At 43.2% G+C, this 23,210-nt stretch overlaps 1 protein-coding gene across 8 annotated transcripts in view; it reads left to right on the forward strand.

Moving 5' to 3' along the window:
- Window positions 1–22,060, forward strand: part of AKAP10 (A-kinase anchoring protein 10) — a 61,100-nt gene extending 39,040 nt beyond the window's left edge. For 3 of the 8 annotated variants that reach the window (XR_014238784.1, XR_014238785.1, XR_014238787.1), the window contains 6 exons: window positions 3,526–3,635; window positions 6,480–6,562; window positions 10,866–10,918; window positions 11,541–11,636; window positions 14,294–14,409; window positions 14,787–22,060. Coding sequence is in view for 3 of the 8 variants with exons in the window: in XM_082374086.1 (XP_082230212.1) it covers window positions 3,526–3,635; window positions 6,480–6,562; window positions 10,866–10,918; window positions 11,541–11,636; window positions 14,787–14,792 (348 nt within the window). In the remaining 5 variants the exon portion in view is untranslated. Of the gene's footprint in view, window positions 1–3,525; window positions 3,636–6,479; window positions 6,563–10,865; window positions 10,919–11,540; window positions 11,637–14,293; window positions 14,410–14,786 lie in introns of those variants that run through there. The other 5 variants (XM_082374086.1, XR_014238786.1, XR_014238788.1 and 2 more) reach the window with 5 other exon arrangements.
- Window positions 22,061–23,210: the final 1,150 nt, after the last annotated feature.

Raw genomic sequence — 23,210 nt, forward strand, 5'->3', positions numbered from 1 at the left:
TTCACATACCATACAATTTATCCATTTACACTGTATAATTCAGTGGTTTTTTTAGTATATTTATAGAGTTGCTTAACTCTCACCACAATCAATTTTAGAACATTTTTTCACCCAAGAAAGAAACCCTGTATCCTTTAACTATCACCCTCCTAATCCTCTGTCCTCCAGCCCTAGGCTACTGCTAATCTACTTTAACTTTATGTCTCTATAGATTTGCCTATTCCAGACATTTCATATAAGTGGAACCATATGATATGTGATCTTTATGACTAGCTTCTTTCACTTAGCATGTTTTCAAGGTTCATCTCTGTTTTTAGCATGTATTAGAACTTTGTTCATTCTATGGCCAAATAATATTCCACTGTATAGACACACCACAGTTTGTTCATCCATCAGCTCATCGACATTTGGGTTGTTTCCACCTTTTGGCTGTTACGAACAATGCTACTGTACAATTTTTGTGTGGGTATATGGGTTTTCATTCCTCTTGGGTATATACCTAGGAGTAGGATTGCTGGGTTGAATGATATCTGTTTAACTCAGTCTTGATAACTGTTGCTTTGTAATAAGTTTTGAAATCAGGAAGTGAGAGTCCTCCAACTTAGTTCTTCTTTTTCAAGATTGTTTTGACTGTTTGAGGTCCCTTGCAATTCCATGTGAATTTTAGGATCAGCTTGTCAATTTCTACGACAAAGCTAGTCAGGATTCTGATAGGGAGGGAGTACTTTGACTCCATAGATCCATTTGGTGAGGATTGCCATCTTAACAATATTTTGTAGTTTTCAAGTATAATTCTGTATTTCTTTTCTTAAATTTTTTTCTAAATGTTTTATTGTTTTTGATGCTATTATAAATGTAATTGTTTTCCCAATCTCACATTCAACTTGTTCATCGTGTTTAGAAATACATTTTTTTTTAATTGAGGTAAAATTCACTTAACATAAATTTAAGCATTATAAAGTACACAGTTCTGTGACATTAGTATATTCACAGTATTGTGTAGCCATCACCACAACGTTTCATCATCCCAAATGGAAGCCTCGTGTCCATTAAGTAGTTACTCCCCATACCCACCTGTTTTCTTCTAAGAGTTTGGGGCCTTTGATCCATTTTGAGTTAGTTTTATATATTATGTGAAGTAGGATTCAACTTTATTCTTTTGCATGTGGATATCTGGTTGTCCCAGCACTATTTATTGAAGAAACTACTCTTTCACCATTGAATGATCTTGGCACCCTTGTTGAAAATCATTTGACCTTAGATAGATGGGTTTACTTCTGGACTCTCAGCTCTACTCCATCATCTGTGTGTCTGTACTTAGACCAGTGCTACATTGTTTTGATTACTATGGTTTGCAGGCTCTGTTTTGAAATCGGGAGCTGTGTGTCCTCTGACTTTGTTTTTATTTTTCATTTGCAAGATTGTTTTGGCTATTCGGGTCCCTTGTAATTCCGTGTGAATTTTAGGATCAGCTTTAACATTTTGGTCAGGATTACACTGAATCTGTAGATTCCTTTAGGGAATATTGCCATCTTAACAATATTAAGTCTTACAGTCCATGAACATGGAATGTCATTCCATTTATTTAGGCCATCTTTAATTTCTTTCAGCAGTGTTTTGTAGTTTGAAGTGTACAGTTCTTACACAAGAATAAACTGACTCCTGGAGTCAGTTTATCCCTGAGTATTTTATTATTTTCAATGCTATTATAGATAGAAATTGTTTTCTTAATTTCATTTTCTGATTGTTCACTAAGTGTATTTTTGTGTGTGTTTATCTTGTACCTTCAACTTTACTAAATCCATTTGTTAGCTCTAATAGTTTTCTTGTGGATTCTTTAGGATTTTCTATATGTAAGATCATGTCATCTGCAAATAGTAATAGTTTTCTTTCTTATCAACTTTGGATGCCTTTTATTTCCTTTTCTTGGCTAAACTGCTCTGGCTAGAACTTGCAGTATAGAAGTGGTGAAAGAGAGCAATCTTTGTCTTGTTCCTGATTTCTCGGAGAAAGCTTTCAGTTCTTCATCATTTATTGTGATGTGTGGGATTTTCATAAATGCTCTTTATCAAGTTGAGGAAGTTCCCTACTATTCCTAATTTATTGAAAGTTTTTTATCATGAAAGGCTTTTGGATTTTGTCAAATGCTCTTTCTATATCAATTGAGGGGATTATGTGGGTTTTGGGGATTTACTCTGTTGTTACGGTGTATTACATTAATTAATTATCAGATGTTAAACCAACCTTCCATTCTTGGGATAAATTCCACTTGGTTGTGGTATATAATTATTTTTATATGTTGCTAGTATTTCGTTGAGGATTTTGCGTCTATACTCCTAAGAGATAGTGGTCTGTAGTTTTCTTTACTAGTGATACCTCATTTTGGTATCTTACCTCAGTGACCTCATGGAAGTATTTCTCTCTTCTTTTATTCTGGTGCCTCTTTCTTTTTTTTTTTGGCTGCGTTGGGTCTTCGTTGCTGCGCGCGGGCTCTCTCTAGTTGCGGCGAGCAGGGGCCACTCTTCGTTGCAGTGCGCAGGCTTTCTCATTGCGGTGGCTTCTCTTGTTGCAGAGCACGGGTTCTAGGCACACAGGCTCAGTAGTTGTGGCTCACGGGCTCTAGAGCACAGGCTCAGTAGCTGTGGCGCACGGGCTTAGTTGCTCCGTGGCATGTGGGGTCTTCCCGGACCAGGGCTCAAACCCGTGTCCCCTGCATTGGCAGGCAGATTTCTTAACCACTGCACCACCAGGGAAGCCTCGCCTCTTTCTTTTTAATTATGTGCCCTTCTCAGCATGTGAAGAGAGCCCTTTTTACCCCTACTATAGAGTGTTCTATAAGTGTCTGTTCAATTATTTTTTTAATTTAACCTATGCTTTAGTCATGGATGTTAAACATATTCCTGTCTTTTGTTACTTGAAACAATACTGCAATAAATACTCTTGTGTATAAGTCATTTTGCATAAGTGTGAGTCTGTCTATAATTGAATTTTTAGAAGTGGAATTTCTGGGTCAACCCATGCCTCTGTGTTTCACAGAAGTACCAATTCTGACTTGCTTTTTTTTTTGTGGGCATGAGGAATAGGAGGTAGAATGCTGGTCCTTTTAGAAAGTTTCCTTTATCTTCTCTTTTGTCACATGGCCACACTGAGAATCAAAAGCATTCATGTTTATCCTGTAAAAGTTGGGCTTTACATTTATTAGGCAAGATACATATGCCTGGAAGAATGGGAGTTTTGCACGTTTGGGAACGTAAGCACGTTTGTTGGAACTTCAGTCATTAAGGAAGATACGTTTGCCACACAGACGCATGTGTTGTACGCTTTAGTATTGTGCTTCCCTCCTGTAGTTTGTTCAAGATGACATTTCAGAATCATTGCTGTTAAGCATCTCATTAGTGACAGGGTTGAGTGAAAAGTGCATGTGTTTGAAACACTGAAGATTTTGTACGAATCTGTCATTCCAAACCCAGGACTGATTTGACTCTTGAATAACATACTACTAATTTCACAATTTCTGTTGCGTAGTCTAGTGTGAAAAAAGCCAGTGTTAAAATTCTGAAAAATTTTGATGAAGCGATAATTGTGGATGCTGCAAGTCTGGATCCAGAATCTTTGTATCAACGGACGTATGCAGGGTGAGCATCTTTTTTATTTTTTAATTTAAAAATTGTTTTCTACTCTCTTGAATATACCTGCAGTGCAGTAGAGCATGGTTAAGGGTGAAGGCTCAGGAGTGACTTCCTGAGTTTCAATCTTGGCTCAGCCACTTATGGTAAGCTACCTAACCTCTTTGTGTCTCAGGTTTTTCATCTGTAAAATGAGGATAATATTCCTGCTTCCTTGGGCTGGTGAGGGGATTAAATGAGATAATACGTGAAAAGCATTTAAAACATTGCCGGATGTCAGTGAGCACTCGGTAAATATCATTGACATCATTATTCTACCACCATATACGACTCTGATGAGTGTCACATTTACATAGTGTGTTTTAGGCTATCTCTTCCACATTTCATTGGATTCATATGTTAGCTATTTCAAAGTCTCTGTCTTAAAACCAAAACTAAACTACAAAGAGGCTGATATCATTTATCATGGACTGTATAACTATTACTGTTATCCCTCAGTAACTGCAGGGGATTGATTCCAGGACCCCCTCAGATACCAAAATCTGAGTATACTCAAGTTCCTTATAGGAAATGGCCTAGTATTTTAAGCCTGTATAAATCATCTCTGGATTGCTTATAATACCTTATAAAATGTCAGTGCTATGTAGATAGTTGTAAATACAATGTAAATGCTATGTAAATGGTTGGAATGCACAGCAAATTCAAGTTTTGCTTTTTGGAACTTTCTGGCTTTTTTTTCCCTGAAGTTTTCAGTCGGCAGTTGGTTGAGTCTATGGATGTGGAACCCGCAGATACGGAGAACCAACTATACTTGGAAAAATGGAATAAAATGATTCCTTTGTATTTAAGAATTAACTTGGTTGTTTATTTTATCCTGTAACAGAAAGACAGTGATTCCTGTGTTACAGCACTTCTTGATCCTTACCACAGATCAAATCATAAAATCACTTCCTCTTCCCTAAAGATGGCTTGAAAACACAGAAACCTGTGTAAAGACATGATTACTGTACCCCAGTCCTGGAAGTACCATAAAAAGGGATTTCAACATGTTTAATTGCTTTTACCAGAGAGTAAATTGATATTTGGGAGACCAAGAAGTCTGGAAAATACTTTGAAGTAAATAGAAGGTTATTTTGACCACATTGTCTTCAGCTGTATCAGTGTTGTAGTAATCTTTATTTCTTCTTTTAGGAAATGGTGGACAGTAAGCCTAAATGAGTTAATTCCCAAAGATGATATTTATTCTTAAGGAATGGTTGGTTCATTTATTTCAAACCTGACTTAAGAAAGTCTATCAATTGCAAGATGTTTTACTTCTATAGTTTTTTGTGTGTGTAAAATAAATATATAAATATATTTTAATTTATAAAATTCAAATTTGTAAAATATATAGTGTGTAATATGCATATTTTTTAATTTATAAAATGGGTCATAAATAGAGAAATAATGATTTTTCTCCATCTTTAGAGATACTTTTCAGTGTTTTAGTTTTATGGTTTTAGCATCTTCCTGAAATTTTTCTAAAGGCAAACAAATTTGTATCAGTTGCTATATTGGCACCCATATATTCATTGATGACTTATTAGGAAGGCTGTCTCTAAAATAAGATTCACTTTGCCAGAAATGAAATAATACATAGGCATAGGATTCTTTTTTCTTCTTTTAACTTTTAATTACAAATATATTAATCTCTTCTTATAAAAATTAAATTTACAGATAAGGCTTATGTGCCCTTTGATTACACACCAATGCTTATTTTCCCCCCTTCCTTCTCAGGATAATCACTGTTACGTTATGCTGTATATTTTTGTTTGCTTATTTTTATGTAACTGATATTACACTCTATGCTGTATCTTGTGCTTTCACTCATAGTGAGTTTGGAGATTTTTCTATGTTAGTCTGTGCATATTTACCTCATTTTTAACTATGTTGTAGTATTCCATAAATAATATTAATTATAGCTCATAACTGTGGCAAAATCTTCCATAATGTGGTATGTTACTATTTGGCTATTTTGGTATTAAATGGGTTATTTAAATTGCTTGCAATTTTACTGTGATACACAGTATAGCAAAGACTTCCTTTTTATATTTCCTTGTACCAAGAAGCAGAGTTAAAATTTTCATAGCCCTTAACCAGTTTACAGTTTACCTTTAAAAGCATCTGTACATTTTACATTCTTACCAATCATTAATAAAGATACTAATTTTCCCCACATCCTTGTCAACAATAAATAATATCAAACTTTAAATGTTTTACCAATCTGGGTTTGTTGCTTATGAGATTGAGCTTCTTTTGTCATGTTTGTTGGTTGTTCAGGTTTTTCTTCTGTGAATTGACCATCATCTCTTTTTCACATTTTTCTGTTGGGTAATTTCTTAGTGGTTTGTTGGAATTCTGTACGTTTCTGGTTATTAATTATCAGTTACTGCATCTATTAAAAATAAGACCTGTCACTGTGTTCTTTGCCTTTTAACTTTGTTTTCTATTGCTATAGCTTTATAATGTATATAATTATATTTTTATCTTGTTAGGGCAAGTCTTACCTCTTTGTTTCTTTTACAAAATTATCTTGGCTATGCTTGTGCCTTTTCTGTATGAATTTTAGAACTGTGAATTATCTGTTAACTCATGTTTCATAAACTTTTTGAGGATTTTGAATGGAATTGCATTGAATTAAAGATTGCTTTCTGTGGAGACAGTTCTTTTTGAAATTAGCCCGACTTTGAGTAACATGGGATAGATATAAATTGTATTTTTAGCTTTCTAGATCTAGATAAGATGCTTAAAAATTAATTTTTTTAAAATTTTAAATTGATTTTTAGAAATTATGTTCTTTTCATACTTATTTAGGAAGATGACATTTGGAAGAGTTAGTGACTTGGGGCAGTTCATCCGAGAATCTGAGCCTGAACCTGATATAAAGAAATCGAAAGGTTTGTGGTGTTTTTATACATTTTATCAAGCCTTTACTCACATTAGTCATTGACTGTAAGTAAAGGATCATTGAAGATTTAAACTGTTTGTTTTGCAAAATAACTGCCATCTCTTTGACCTTGTGTTTATAGTCACGAACGAGTGCAAGGGCTTCGTGTAATCAGGTCTCAGTACAGTCTCTGAATCAGAAGTTACTGAACTTGCTTTACCATTACAGAAGGCGCATCTACATGAAAAGATACTCGTCACCTTTTGATTTAAAGGCAAAATACCCAATCCAGGTTGGACTTGAGGTTTATCTTGAGACCCTTTATTTTACTAAATTTCCTCTAAATCGCTGAAAGTTATTATGAAATATGTGTGGAAAATACTAATAGGTTGAAATTGAAATCCTTTGTTTAATCAGCAAAAGAGTGCTTGGTTAATTCCAAGAGTTAAACACAGAAATACTCTTTGTGACCGAGCTCCGCTTCCAAACAGTTGGTTTACACAGGACGATTTAGGAAACCACTGTGGGTCCATTCAGATAATATCTAGAAAATTTTCAGTGTGATTGGATTGACAGTATTGTCTTGAGTAAGATACTAACTTTTGTTAGAAGAAAATGTTCCATTTTGATAAGTGTGTTTAAAATTAAGAGCTATTGGCAGTCTTCCTATTGAATTGAATAGAACTTCATTTCTATTCTGTTTATCTTATTTTTTAATACACGAATTGTTTAGGTAATGATTTGCACCACTTTTTTTTTAATAGTTACTAACTTTAGATTTTGTTTGTTTATTTATTTATTTTTGGCTGTGTTGGGTCTTCGTTGCCACGCAGGCTTTCTCTAGTTGCAGCTAGCGGGGGCTACTCTTCGTTGCGGTGTCACGGGCTTCTCATTGTGGTGGCTTCTCTTGTTGCGGAGCACGGGCTCTAGGCGCACAGGCTTCAGTAGTTGTGGCACGTGGGCTTCAGTAGTTGTGGCTCACAGGCTCTAGAGCGCAGGCTCAGTAGTTGTGGCTCACGGGCCCTAGAGCGCAGGCTCAGTAGTTGTGGCTCACGGGCTTAGTTGCTCCGCGGCGTGTGGGATCTTCCCAGACCAGGGCTTGAACCCGTGTCTCCTGCATTGGTGGATTCTTAACCACTGCGCCACCAGGGAAGCCCTGCACCACTTTTATGTTGATGAGTAATCTACTTTGGGGTCAGATATAAATTAACAGAGTAAGCAAAAAGTGCAACAATTGTTGAAATAATTTAAACCAGAAAAGGGCCTGTTGACCTATTTGTCTTTATAAGTTTATCCAAAATATTGATTTTATTTCCTATTTAGCCAGAGAAGTCTGAGGTACACAGTTGGGAAAGTGTAAAGACCGAAGGAAGTCTGCACAGCTCATTCTGTAAATAATTATTGAGTGCCTCCGTGCACTCAGACTCACGGGGCAGTTAGAAGATACAGAGCCTGTTGTTAAGAAACTTACAGTCCAGTAGTGTCTTTTATTGGGTAGAAGATGAATACTAGGAAGAGGTCAGTGGTGGCCTAGGTGCAAAGAAAATGCTGGACAACCTCTGGAGGTATCGGGTCAGGAAGGACTCCACTGTCATCAGGTAGCTTCTGTCAGAGAGGGTAATGGGGTCTCCAGTAATAACAGAGTCTCTGAGCTGTTCGGGTTTTTTCTGGAGCTGGTCTTACTCCTTTGACAGCTCATGAAGACGTGCTGCTGCTCCAGAGAATAGGTGTTGGGTGTTTGCAGTTTGGTTTTGTATTATATGAATTAAGATGTATTAAAGATATATGAGTAAAGATGAAGATAAGGTGTACAAAACACTTTTCCCCAGATCACTGTCTCTGCTTATTCTATTCATTCAGTCTCTTCACATTACTCATTTGTTCATTCATTCTAACATTCGAGTGCCTACTATATGCATCTACTGCTCTAAATACTGGGAAGAAAATAAGATTCCTGCCCTCATGGAACTAACATTATAGTGGAGGGACAGTAAACAGATAAATACAGTGTGTGTGTGTCTGTCTGTCTGTGTTTATACACAGACATGTAAGCAGAGTGAGGGACTGGCGGGGTGGTGGGTAGTGCTGTCTTAGAAGTGGTTGTCAGGAAGGGGCTCACTGAGGAAGCAGCATTTTGAGTAGACGCCTGAGCAGAATGGGGGACTAAGCCCTGGCTCATTCGAATCTTAGATGATACGTCTGTGGGTACCGCCTCCTTGTTCTACAGGTGAAGAAGTTGAGGGTCAGGGAAAATGTGACTTGTCAGGGATCACAGCAGACGGAGCGCAGCCTCGCACTTTGGTTCAGAATACCGCGTTGACGGCGGTTGTTTGCAGCTCAGCTCTGCTTCCTCCCCCTTCCTCTCCTTGCTGAGGGCAGCTGCAAAGAACATTTGTCATTAACCAACCTGTAGTTTCATTTTGGATTTTAAAGCTCTGACAGTAGAGCACAGAAGAAAGGGCTACGTTTTGGGGCAGCTGTATCTCAGAAGCTTCTGAGAATATGAGAACTTTGCTTTCAGGGCAAGCAAGGTAATTTTAAAAGTTACCTTCAAATCATCTAGGAGAAAGTGTAACAAGAAGGCATCGTAGAGGATGTTGTGAGAAGGTGGTCCCTGCAGTGGCAGTCTCCTCGTCCCCGGTGCAGCGGTGGGAGATAGAGCCGCATGTACACTGTGAAAGCCCGCACGTGTCAAACTAAGAAGCCTGCGGTACTGTCTGTTGAGCACCAGAGATTTCTAAGCAGAGTGCAGTGAGATGCATTTTTCTGGCTGTAGTCTGCGAATGAATTGGAGTTGGGGAGAGAGTGGTATCAGAGATTCAGGTAGTATAATTTGCTAGGAATGTAGATAGAAGAAAAAGAGGATCCGAGGATAGATAGTGGTAGCAGGAGTTAGAAGGTCAGATTTATAAGACCTCCAAGGGGGAATTCAGGAGACTACATCCAAGGGGGAATTTGGTGACAGATTTCATAGGGAGAGCAGATGAGGAAGGCAGATGAGTTTTCTCATATGGGTTCTCTAGATGAAGCATTATGATGTTAATTTTTAATAGAAGATTAAATTAATTTCTGAGATAGAGGCTACAAGAAAAAGAGTACATGGGAGATAGAAGAGCTCGACTCGGAACATGTTACGTTTGAGATGCCTTAGGACAATTTGTAAGTATTGGTTTGACACCCAATGACACGTTTTTGAGTTATTTGCATTTTGAAGGAAGTTAAAGCCACAGGAGGGGATGAGATGCCCCAGAGAGAAAGTGCTGAAGGGAATGGAACCCTGATGAAGCTCCTTGTTAAGGGGGCACAGGAGTCAAAGACAGGGCGTTAGCAGAGGAGGGGGGAGCGTTAACAAGCAGGAGGCTGCCGGCAGGGTGACTGCGGGGAGCCCGAGGACAGACTGCAGGCAGAGCATGTAGTGTGGTGGCCCTGCTGGCTCTGCTTGGCTGTAAAATTAACTAGATCAGTGTTCAGACTTTTAGCTAATAATACAAAATATTAAGGGAAAAGGATCCAGGTTTTGTTTTTTTTCATGAATGCTGCAGTTTACTATAGAGTATCCCAGTCATTGAACTAATCAGGATCTTGCCTAAGAAATAATCTACCAGCCACTTGGTTTAAGGCAAAGTTAGGATGTGAGCCTATATGTATTAATGAAAGGATAAGCTGTGTATTTAATACCTGGAAATAGAGGCTAACCTACGTCCTTGGCGACTCCTTAGCATCTAGAGTACAGATGGAGATAGGCTTGTGTGTCTCCTGGGAAGCTGAGGTGTATCATGGCCTGGACAGAGCATGGCTGTTTAAAACTCTGATCCTACCCAGCAAATTAACACAGACCAGAGATCCAGCATGTAGCAGCATAATCTGCACTGGAAGCCCTTTTGTATAGGAGCTGATCTGAAAGATTTACATACATGGCATCTCCTGATGTATTGCTAGATTCTTATCTCAAGACCAGATCCTGGTCATGGTTTTATTTGATCTTTGAATGTTTACTGCAAATTTAACACTAGATGATAGTTTCTTTCATCAAGTGAGGAGAATAGAAGAAAAATCTAGAGCTCTAAAACAGCTTTTCAAAGTTTTTCAAACCATAATATTTGCAAGTTAAATACTCTGTTATGGAGCCAATATCATTAGTTTTTATTAATGGTAATATTCCTTAATTTTGGGGTGAGGTTTTACCCCCAAAATAGTATCTTTTAAAAAAGAATATCTTTTAAAAGCTGGGAAATAGATGTTTAAATAAGAGCATTTTTTTTAATGTAAAATTATGCATGAGGTCTACATTCAACTTTGGCTTTGTTTACTAGGATCCATGTTCTCTCAAGCTATGAAGAAATGGGTCCAAGGAAATACTGATGAGGTAAATTCCGCTTTTAGTGTAAAAAGATTCCTGTTTATAAGGGGCACTTACTCTAAGCAAGGTTTCGAGTTTTCTCTTTCCTTAGTTCCCTTGCTTAAGCAGCATGGTACATCACTGCTTCCTTATCTACGAGGTAACAGGAAGGGGTGGGCCCTTCCTAGCATCTCACAGTTGCCTGGTAGAGGCAGTGGAGGTATCCTCCGTCCAGAGACTCTGGCCACTGAAAAATATCCAAGCAGTCAGGTTTCCGTTAATCAGCAGGCACCAGTAAGCAGTGTAGAAACAAAAGCTCAAACGTTTCCTTCCTCACTGTCAGTTATACTTTCAGAAGTAGAGACTTGCTTTTTTGAATAGTTAAGCACATTGAAAGATGAGAGTGGAAAAAGAAAGACGTTTTGTTTTGACCGCCTAACATGAAAATAGTCATGATGTCGGATAGACAGTGAAGAGCATGTTGATATATCACAACCAGAGGGCGGCCCGGGTCCTTTCATGCGTGGGAATGTGCTTCCTCCCAAGTACGTAGAAATGCTATGCATATACAGCTGTGTTTAGAACATTAATAATGTTTGCTGATTCTTCTAGCGAATAACCATTATCAACAGTTTAATTACTTTTATAGGCCCAGGAAGAGCTAGCTTGGAAGATTGCTAAAATGATAGTCAGTGATGTTATGCAGCAGGCACAGTGTGATCAGCCGTTAGAGAAGTCCACAAAGGTAAGGATGACTTGTGTTCTGATCCAGCGTGTGTGAAACTGAAGAGAATTAGATCCCAGAGATACAAATACTTAAAAGGACGTAAGGGAGCTTCTGCTTCTGCCGTGGAAGGATTAACTGCTACAGGAATTGCCCTCTCATTGTAAACAACTAGAAAACTGACAAACTAAATGAAACAGCTATTTCCAGATATCAGACAACAGGGCTTTAATCCTTGAAAGGAAGGTAACATTGAGGTGATCCCTAGTTCACTTCCCAGAAGCAGTTTCCAAAGTGTAGGGAGGACAAACTGTAAGCTTTCAATGAATCTTAAAGGATTGAAAGCATACAGTTTGTTCTCTGACCATAAAGGAATTAAACAAGAAATTAGTAACAGAAAGATATGTGGAGGGAATTCCCTGGCTGTCCTGTGGTTAGGACTCTGGGCTTTCACTGCTGAGGGCCTGGGTTCAATCCCTGGTTGGGGAACTAGGATCTCACAAGCTGTGTGGCACAGCCAAAAAAAAAAAAAGAGAGAAAGAAAGATATGTGGAAAATCCCCAAATATTTTGAAATTAAACAACATACTTCTGAGTAACCCATTAGTCAAAGAAGAAATCAAAAGGAATATTAGAAAATATTTTGGACTGAAAACACAGCATAGTAGAATCTGCCCTCCCTATTCGTGGGCTCCACATCTGAAGGTTTCACATCCATGGATTCAACCAGCCACGAATCAAAAATATATTAAAAAAAAAATTTTTTTCCATAAAGTTCCAAAAAGCAGAACTTGAATTTGCCGTGGCCTGGCAACTATTTACATAGCATTTGCATTGTATTAGGTATTATAAGTAAGCTAGAGGTGATTTCAGATAACACAGGATGAAGTGTGTACGTTATATGCAAATACTGTGCCATTTTATGTAAGGCACTTGAGCATTCTCAGATTTCGGTATCTGCAGGGGTCCTGGAACCAATCCCCCACCATTACTAAGGGACAACTATATTTGTGGGATACTGCTAAAGCAGTTCTTATAGGTAAATTTATAGCATTAAATATTTATATTAGACAAGAGGAAAAGTCACAGTCTTCTATCTTAAACTAGAAAATGAGTAAATGAAACCCAAAGAAAGCAGAAAGAAGGAAGTAATAAAGATAAAAGTGAATATCAATTACTTTTTTTTTTTGGATCTACTAAGTCATTTACACTCTTCCATTTTGTTGTTGCCTATTCTCTCACTTTTCCATTTCTTGTGACTTTGGTTTTTTTGTTTGGGTTATTTTTTTAAGTACTACTTTAGGAAGGAGTGAATTGAATGGGTGTGATCCATCTTCCATCTTTACCTGGAGGTCAACGACAGTAATCATTAGGAAATTCTGACTTGCCCCCAACCGAATACTCTTGTTTTTCTATGGCTTCACCAGCTGTGCCCACAAGAGCCACACAAATAACCCAGCAGATTGGAGGCAGCCACTTAGCACCCCCCAGTTATCTCTTCAGGCAAAGACTCCCAGTTCCTCCACCAGCTTTGCTTTCTGTAACTTGAGTTGACTCACAAAGACTTCATGTGATAGGCGAACCTCTGCTCAGACTCTTTGTGAAGGTGTTAAACTACTCTTCTGTCGTCTACGTTAGCAGGAGTTGGGAACACTATGTTTTAGTTACCTGTGTTAGTTACCTATGTTCAGATGGAGGCGTGAACTTAGATTTGGGTCCAGCATCACCTTTCCTTGCTAACTTTGTAGCCAACTTTTTACTCTGTTATTACCAGAGCTTGGTTTAATTTTGAACTTTTCACTGAGCTGATTCATACCAAAGTTCTGTTTACTTTTGCAGACTCCATCCTCTTTTCTATGTAAAGGTGATAATTTTTGCCTATATTCACTGGCTCAGTCAAACCCAGAATAGCAAATAACATGATAAAGGTGTATAAAGAAGTGCAAGGTAGTTATTTTTGTGATTCCCCGTTATCATGTTGATGATCAAATATTTGACAATATGAAAATGTTCTTTAGAAACCATTTTGGAAAGCAGATGTTTAAACTTAAGGCTTTTTATTGGAGTTGTGTGTTCAGATTTTATTACCATATGCTTTTCATTTCTAAGATACACAGATATATTTTGCTTTTAACCTTGCTAGACCTTCTCTTTGGCTGGCCAAGATGACTGTCCTGTCTGTCCTTTAGGAATCAGCAGTGTATTGGTATGGAAAACGCAGTAGGCTGGCAGGCCTCGTTGAGTCCGTTTCTAGGCAGTATGTGTGACCTTTTGCAAGTTAATTTTCTCCGGTCCCTTCATTTCCTTATCAGTAGATCAGAGAAATTGGACAAGAAAATCTCGTAAGATCCCCTGTAATTCTCATTCCATGAATGTGTGAATGTGAGAAGTCCTGCACCCACAAAGGAGTACCCAACCCCTCTTTAACCCCTGTGGATACCTCTCTGCTTTGAATCGCCTACTCTACATTTGTCTATAGAAAGCACTTGGGCATTTAATGTAAATGACCTCACAGCATTACTGAATTGTTTCATGTGTTTATGTCCCATCTCACAAATAGCAGGGACCATGTCTTCTGTGATGTTTGTTTCCTCCCCAGTCAGTGAAAAAGAGGACTCAGCCTCAGAAGCTTGGTCTTAGGAGGCCAGAAGATCAAAGCTCTCTGTTTTCTTTCTAAAGGCTTTGGCGCATTCCATATTATGGCTCTGTCTTCATCTAATGAATCCCCTGTGGATGGTCACTTAGGTCGTTTGGGATCGTTCCCTGTTACAAACAATACTTTGATGAATGTGTATGTAAGTCTTTGCCCTCTCTTATGAGTATGCTTTAGAGTTAATTCCTAGAAGCAGAATTATCTGTCAAAAAGTAGATATTTCGTTCTAATATCTGTCGCCAAAACGGAAAGATAAAAGCAAGTCTGGGTGCCAGTCCTCGTTATATAACCTTCAGGTGGGTTGCTTGGCCTCCTTAGGCTTCCATTCACTCAGCTGTAAATGAAGCTAATTAGGGCTATTTACCTCCCATGATTGTAGTCAGGTCCTGGCTGTCATGAGCACTGGTATGTAGTAGGCGCTCACTAAGTGTTGGTGCCCTTCTTCCTTAATCTGTGATGGTAATGTGTCACTGGTTGTAGAAATGTACCTTACCTTTTTCTTTTCCTTTCTTTCATCAGCTATGACCCAAGACCTGAGATAAAGGAAATCTGCTTTTGGAGAATAAGAGAACTTTTTTCCTTTGGTTGGATTCTTCCCCACAGCCAGTGAAAACAGAGCACTGTACTTCTTCTCACTGTTGTTCCCAAGAAAGAATGGCAGACAATCCTAGACTTCCACCGTCGGCAGAGTGTCGCGTAGACACGTCTGCACACGATGATCACGCAGTGAAAGTCGTAGAGACAGAGTGGTGTTGTTTACATTACTAGAGAATTACTAGTTTTCCAATGGCAATAACCCATGTGTGGAAGAGTTAGTCCACTGGGATAGGCGGGGGCCACACGCCATGGGAGACGCAGAGGCGTAGGGCCGGTATTTGATGCACCTCCCGTGGCGGTGACCCACCCCGACAGCGTCCGACGGCGGGTACCAGAGGGGCTTCGCCTGGTCTCCTGAGCAGGCAGGGGAGTCGGCCCTCGGGAGCCAGGCGGTGTGGCGCCAGCAGGTGGCTTTTCTTCCGGGGAGCGGGGTCTGCACAGAGGCGTTAATGTGGAAGTGGGTCAAGTCTTGGTGACGTTGTCCTCCCCTTTGGTGACAGTGTGTGGTGTTCACGTTGTAATTGCTCCTGAGACGCAGTACTCTTAAAACCAGCTCCCCCGCGGCCGGAAGGGCGAGCCTCTGCGCCGCAAGTGGTAGGACTTGCTCCTCCGAGATTCTGGGCTCCGGTGACGTCACCTCCCCTCACAGTACTTGTGGAAAGGGATGTGCAACAGCCATCACTCCAGTTTTCCCCTGTGGCTCCTTGAACAAAATGTTTATTCCCAGATGGTAGAGTTTTTAAAGAAGGTGGGCGGGCAGGCGTGGGGACAGAGAGGCACTCAGTTCTGACTCTCTCCTCTTCTTTGCTCTGCGCTGGGAAGTGTGCAGGTTGTGGCCTTTTTCTTCTGTCTGTGGGGTAACGAGAGGCCCCTCCCTGCACTTCCACTCGGTCGGCTTCGGGGTCTGGACCTCGCTGCCATGGGCGGGGCCGCCCGTCGGCCGCACACTCCATGCCGGCGGTGCCAGCGCTGCCAGCGCTGCCTCACCACACGGACTGTCGGAGGGAAGGAACGTTCTCTTAGGTGTTACTGCTTTTGCTCAGACTTTGCAAAAAATACATATATACACATATGAATATATAATTATTAATCACCTCTGTCCTTGAGAAAGTCTTGAATGAATAGAGAATTTATTCCACTGCAACATTTGGTTGTATAGACGCGCACTGTTTCATCAACAGAAGAAGCAGAAAGGCTGTGTATGAGTTTTTGGTACTATGTACCACCTCTGTTATTCTTCTAAAGTGAAGTATTCATGTACTTAAACCATATTCTATTTAATTGTGTTTGATTTTAAAATATATATATGAATTACATTTAAAATTGTGTCAACTTTCTGCTTTCAGGGCATTTATGGCTCCTCTGTTGAGATGTGTTGATTCTTCCCAATATTTCCATTTGCTTTTCAAGAACCCAGGACATGAGCCACTCCTGGACTCAGCCTTGTGTTTGGAGCATATGGCATAGACCTGAGGTGTTATTAGATGCATATGCTGTGATTGACTCACTTTGTTCTTTTAACAGAATATTTCCATCCGTTTCACTTTGCTTCAACCTTTAAATAACAGAAAAGCAACGTAAAGGTCATAGAATAAACTGTGGTTTGGGGTGACTCTTGCTGCCTCTGCATGGTTTGGAATAACATTTTCTGTAAGACTCTAGGCTATTTAAACTAGTGCTTTCAGTTAAGATACTGTCCAGTCATGTCTTTGTGTACGTTGTGTGCTTCTGAGCTAGAGATATCAGTAGGTGTAAGGTTCTTATAAGGAAAAGAATAGCAAGTTTGAGACGGGGTTACTTTTTCTGCCCCACCCACTGTAGGACACAAGCAAAGTGTAGCCTGAGACTGGTAGCCAGACGAGACGTATGCTCTCACGGAGCTCCTTGCGCTTATTTTCAGATTAGGATTGGAATCATCTGACCTCGAGTGCCAGGCTCTGTGTGGTGTGCCCACAAAATAGGATTCCCTGGCAGGGTTTTTATAGGTTCAGTGAATCAACTGAACATCCTGCTTTATCATGATGTTGACATCAATGCAAATTGTTAAAAAAAAAAAAAAAGAAGATGTTAGTAAAAAGGGGTACCTTTTGTAACTGGGCATGTCTTCATCACTCATGTGAGATGTGATGAAAATTTTAAAAACAAGCATCAACCAAGCCCAGTGAAGAGCAATAAAACAGGGAGCAACTTTCTGTGACCTTTTCTACTTGGGTTTCAGGGTTCAGTAGAACTTCGTAAAATGTACGTAATTTACGTTTCTGAAGCTTTGGCTAGTGCAGTAAGAATTTGGAGGGGAAGGTCGCTCTGAATAGAAAAGTACAGACGTCTTTGTTGTTTTAAGTACTGATAGCTGAGCACTGCTGAAGCGGCGGGTGGGCGCCTCTCTCATTACCGTGCCGTGGGGCCTGTTTGTACACAAGGACCTCGTCCCTCCCCTCCCCCACACACCCGTTGATCGGACCGGGGTTGATCTTCTCCTGATCCAAACAGGCCCAAGAACATTCTTTATCCAAAGAATTTTGCAAAGGGCAGGAGACATCCCAGTCCCTGTCTGGGGTGATAGCGCGTATGGGGCACTTGCAAGTCAGGACCCCTGAGCCGGTGCCACGTGGACGAGCCGAGATCTGTACAAGCAGAAATAACAGACACGAGAGCCAGTGGGTGAGAGCAGCTGCCTTGTAGCCTGGAGGTGGTGAAGGTTTCTGGCTCTAGTCCTGCATCCCGGCTGTGGACTCCATCAATTCCTCGGGTATCCTTAGGATGCACTTTGGCTTTTTAAAAATCAGTCTGAAGGGAGTTTTTCCTTCGCGCAACCAAAAGGACCTTGACTACAATACTACCAGATTGCTGTAATCACTAATGATCGCATGTGCTCAGCATGTTTGCAAAATACTGGTGAATTCTGGAGAATTTTTCTTCAGTAAACCTTCCTTGGTCATTTTGTGTATTCTCTCAAAATGGAATCCTAAACTCATGGAACTAAAAGACACTCCCTCATTTTTCCAGGGGGGAGTTACTCAGGCCTAGGAAAAGGGCAGGTCTTTGGCCTTTGGTTGGATGGTCACCTTCTGGACCAGGGCCTTTGCACGCTTCCCAACTTCCTTCTGAAGGATAAACACCATCCCCACTTGCAGCGCCTACAATAAAACCCAGAAATAAAAGGGCATTTCTGTTAATGAGTGATAAAAACTTCATATGAGGGAGGGCAATGATTATCACAAACTTTGTAAGTGCTGACCATTTCTACGTACTAGGCAAGGTGTCTGGCCTTTGGCTGGGGCAGGAAGCGGGAGTAAGTTCCAGCAGGACGTTCAAGGTTACAGCTTCAAAGACCCACCAGGACAGCTGCCGTGCGGGGCCCTCTGCAGACGAGCCCTGGGACGCCGCGGAGGCCTCTGCTTGGGCTCAGAGTAGGAAGTGGGGTCCTACGCGGACGCGGGGGGTGGATGGAAAGGGCCAGCAAAAGCCTGGAGGGCGCTCGTGACCACGGAGGAAAGCCTGTCTGCTGCCTGTCACTCGGGGTTGGAGCTCTCCCCGCTTCGTGGTTCACGCCAACGGGTGTTTCCTCGTCTGCTCCCTCCACGCTGCCTGCTCTGGCTGGCGCACTGCCCAGGCACGATGGGGCGCCCACGGGGCTGCTCCTCAGCTGCCCCCCAGGGAGCACTCGTGAGCCCAGGCAGGGGTGGCAGGACCCCGTCGGCGGTGGGCGGGCAGGTGCCCGGAAACAGTGGCTTCCATTCAGCCGAAGGCAGCTGGCATTTGCCAAGGAGCAAGTGAGGGTTGTGACGGTGGCGTTTCCTTGGACGCCCGACTCCCCGATCTTGAATAGCCGCCAGGCTCAGCCCAAAATGATCCCAAGCCGGCCTCCACCTCCATCCCGGTAAGAACCCCCCACCTGCAGGCACCTCATGGAACGGCTCGAGCTGGGCCTCCAGACCAAGCAGAGCTCCCCATCTTGGCAAAGGGCCCTTTGTTCTTTCTAATGACAGAGCTGCCGGGTTAGCACGTGTTCACCTGCAAAGTGTTGATGGTGCAGGGATGCAGGAAGGGGTAAAAAAAAAAATACCTCTGGGCCCCCTGGAGCTTCCATTCTACCGAGGAGGTAGAGGTTGGAGGTTCGTCTGAAGTGGGTGCTGGTATTTTTCACTCAAGACAGCCCTTTGAGCCAGTGATTTAACACCCTTTCCTTCCAAAGCCCTTCCTGGCGGAAGTCACCAGGCTTCGTGACCTCTTGCCCGCGCCCGTCCACGGGCCCCCGGAGGGCTGGTTGCTGGGCGGCTCCATTTCCTCGCCGTCGCCTGGCTGACAGCGAGGGGTGGGCACCTTGACCCCGGGCCCTTCAGGCTGCTCTCTGATGAGGGTGGGCCTACGAGCAGCCACAGCCCCGTGGGGCTCCCTGCAGAGCTCTGGGAAATGTGGAGCCTTAGAAGCGAGAAACAAGGAGACCCGTGTAGAGTTTTTACACGCAGGTGATATAAAAACCCCAAGCTTGGAAAACCCAGCTCACTGTTGAGCTGATGCCACGAGGTGATCAGCCAGCCCCTTCCGAGGTCTCCTTTAACGAGAATAACCAGCCCTTGAGTACTTGCCGGGTGCCGGGCACTCTGTCACGTAAGCCGTGCGATAATCTTGCAAGTGCATACTTTTCCCTGTTATAAATGAGGAGACTGAGGCTCTGGAGGCAAAGGAATTCTCCAGGGGATCGAGTCCAGGCAGCCATTAAAAACATTCCATTAGCTTAAAGCAGTGGTTCTTAACACTTCATGTGCATCAGGATCCCCTGGAGAACATGTTAAAATGGGTTGCTGGGCCTCCACCCCTCCCCGCTGCCCACAGTTCCTGCCTGAGTTGGTAGGTCTGGGGTGGAGCCTGGGAATCTGCACCGTAGCAAATTCCCAGCTACTGCAGCCCACGAGACCACACTTTTGAGAATCTCGGCCTTAGAACCTTTCCTGTAAATTGGGAAACGCGTGTTTTCATTCCCTTTTATTGGATGTGCCCACGCAACACAGAAGTGTAATTTGAGACCTATTACTCATTCACTCAAGCACATAAATCCTTTATCAGTATTCAGATATTTGTCAAAGCCAAGGGGACCCAGACGCCAACCCGCTGTCTCATCGCCTGGGCAGGTCTGAGGCCGTCCAGGCAGGTGTCGCCCCCGGGGGTGAGGCTTGGAAGAGGCCCAGACCAGCCTCGGCCCCCAGTGCATTTGCTGGGGACAGTGCACGTGTCATCCCTTCAGGGCTGAGTCCAGGCTGGTGGGTCACACCGGGGTCCCTGTGGAAGCTTTTGCACAAATCCTGCCTGGCCCACTTCCTTCCAGCTTGTCCCCCAGGTCCTCGATGCCACCTGCCCCCGAGGCCCTGACCAGGCCTCTCCTGCCCCCTCTCCCTTGCTGCCTCTTTTCAGGTCCCTCCCGCAGGGCTCGGGTGCCTTGTTCCCCTTCCTCTATCTTCTCCCTTCAGCACACGCTTCCTGGGGGCCAGCTGTGGGCCTGTCCCCGGAGCAGACACTGCCCACCCTCCTTGCTGCCTAGGAAATAAACCCTGATGCATTGCTGGGGTGAGTGACCTGCTGGGGGCAGCCTAGGTGGACCCAAGGTTCATGGACTCCTGATCTGATCATCGCAGCCTTGCCCCGGAACATGCCCACTGTTTGTTCCCTCAAGATACCACTTCTTCACAGTCCCAACACGCCCAGACTGCGCCCTCCCCTCCCCCTCCCCTCCCCCTCCCCCTCCCCCTCCCCCCTCTCCTCCCCTCCCCTCCTCCCTCCCCCAGATGGACCAGGACCCCACATCAGCATCGCCCATGGCTGCCCACTGCTGGCCTGGCCCTTCCATGTCCTCACTCCACATCCTCCGTTGCTGCCTGGGGAAGCTGTCCTCTTATCTTCTTACCCAGCTCCGGTCCACTCGCCGGCGCGCAGCGTGGCCAAGCCACTGACACAGGGTGAAGGAAAGTGCAACATTTATTGTAGAACCCCAAGCAAAGAGAACTGGCAGCTCTTGCTCTAAAGACTCAGGGCTTTCAGGGAAGGGTTTTAAAGACAGGGTGAGGGAAAGGGTCAGGGGGTGTGTGATCAGCTTGTGCACAATTCTCTGATTGGCTGGAGGTGAGGTAACAAGGTGGTGGTTCAAGAATCTTAGTCATCAGCCTTCTGGTTCCAACCTGTCTGGGGTCTGCGTGCTGGTGGTCAGCATGCAGTTAACTTCTTCCACCTGGTGGGGATTTCAGTATCTGCAAAACAGCTCAAGGATATGGCTCAGGATGTTATCTACAGCCCCTGAGGAACTAAAGGTCTTCTGGCTTTTTTCTATGGCTAAACTATTATTATTTTGTTTTGTTTGACTGTTTCCCTTTGTTTCTGCATTTTCTCACTTCTCTGATTAAATCTGCTCTTTGGACCTCCGGGAAGGCCTAGGAGGCTAAAGCTTTTCATCAGACAGGAGGTGTGGGACACGGGGGTGGATCTGTCCCCGGGAAGCCCCTGCGGGGTCCTGCCCGGCCCACTCTGGTCCTGCCCAGCCCACTCTGGCTCTTTCTTCGGAGCTTTCTTCCCTTTCTCACTCCCACCCCAGCAAACTGCACTGTCCATGATGGCGACCCCGCCTGGGGCTCTCCAGTCACACCCACAGCCAGACTGTCATCTCCTGCAACTGCTCTACCTCTGGTTTCCCCTCACATTTCAGCCCCCAGCAACCTCAAGCCATGCAAGCTTTGCAGGGTTACAGATGCCTCCTATTGGAATGGATTGAAAGAGGGGTGAGAAGCAGCTTGGGCGTGATCCCAGGGGTTTTCCCCTCACCGTTACTAGAGTTGGGCTTTGTAAACCAGCGTCGAAGAGCAAGTTCAAAAGCAGTAAGTGAGTAGTTTTGTTATAAGGATGACAAGCGGGGGCTGGGGAGGACCATGCTGACGTGGGACTTGGGTCAGTCTTCCCAGTACCAGTGTGGGACACGTGTCTTGTGCTGCATCGCAAACAACTTAGACACAAGGAGAAACGCTTCGAGAAACTGTAGCTCTATCATGATGAAGACTTTGGTGTCCCAGATGCACATAGAGTGAGAATAACATTGTTACTTGAAATGTGAGATGGGGAAAAAAAGCAATATTTTGTACTGATGTATTCTTGTATATAATGTTATTTTAAATATGCATGTGTAACTAAATAAATTAGATATTATAACTAGACATCTGAGTATTTTGTCAACATTCCAAAAAATTTGAACTCAGATTGATACCTTACTTTTTTTTAAATTTTTTCTTTAGGAAAATCGGGGTTTGCCTTAAATATAGGATCACTTATATCATTCATTACCTCCCCGTGGTCTGCTGAATAAAATCCAAATTCCTTATTTAGCACTGAACACCCTGGCTGACCCAGCCTCCGAGACCTTGGAACCCTAGACCCTTAACTCCACCTCCCCACACTCTTCCCCTGTGGGGTTCTGCGGACTTCCCCCCCTACGCTCTGCCTCAGGAAGCCCTTCCCCTTCGAAGACTCACTCCTCCCCCTCCTCCAAGACCCTCCCTGATGTCCGGTCCCCCTGAGTCCCCCAAGCAGCACATCCTCACACAGCATCCAACTCGGCCTTATCGCGGATGGGCCCTGGCCCCGTCTGCCCCACCTGATGTGAGCGAGCTTTTCCCAGGGAGCGTGGCCCAGGAGATGCTGGGGAAGAAAAGAGAAAGTTCGCTTTAAATGAACCGGGCCCAGCTCATGGTCTTCCTGGGCTCATCTGCCCAGAATCGCACCCAAGGCCTCCCATGCCTTAGGGGCTGAAGGGGTCCCTACCTGCTGGCGGCAAGAGACTGATGTTGAGGTAGATATCTCAACCCGGGTCCAGCAGCTCACAGGTTGCCCAAGTGTCCTGAGACCCTTTCAGAAGGTCTGCAAGGTCAAAACTATTTTCGTAATAACACTAAGACGTGAATTGTCCTTTTCACTATGTGAATATTTGCATTGATGATACAAAAGCGATGGTGACCCCTTAGCAGGAATCTGGACACACTGTGCCAGTGGTCATTGTACTCTTCCCGGCCAGGCACTTGCCATTTAAAAAAAAGAGAGCCAGTTTCCCATAAGAGTGTCTTGATGAAGCAGTAACAATTATTAATTTTATTAAATCTCGACCCTCAAGTGCCTGTTTTTAATGTTACATGGGACAACATGGGAAGGACACGGGAAGCCCTTCTGCACAGTGAGGGGTGATGGTTGTCTCCCGGAGAAGCTCTGGCCACCCGCCGTGGACCCCCCCAAGGGCACACCCGACAAGCCGGTTATTCAGGCTTGGGTCTTGCGAAGACATTTTCGTGAAAATGAAGGAAGCGAACCTATCAC

The sequence above is a fragment of the Balaenoptera borealis genome (genome assembly GCF_965194805.1).
Source record: "Balaenoptera borealis genome assembly, chromosome: 20".
In the NCBI taxonomy this organism is placed as follows: domain Eukaryota; kingdom Metazoa; phylum Chordata; class Mammalia; order Artiodactyla; family Balaenopteridae; genus Balaenoptera; species Balaenoptera borealis.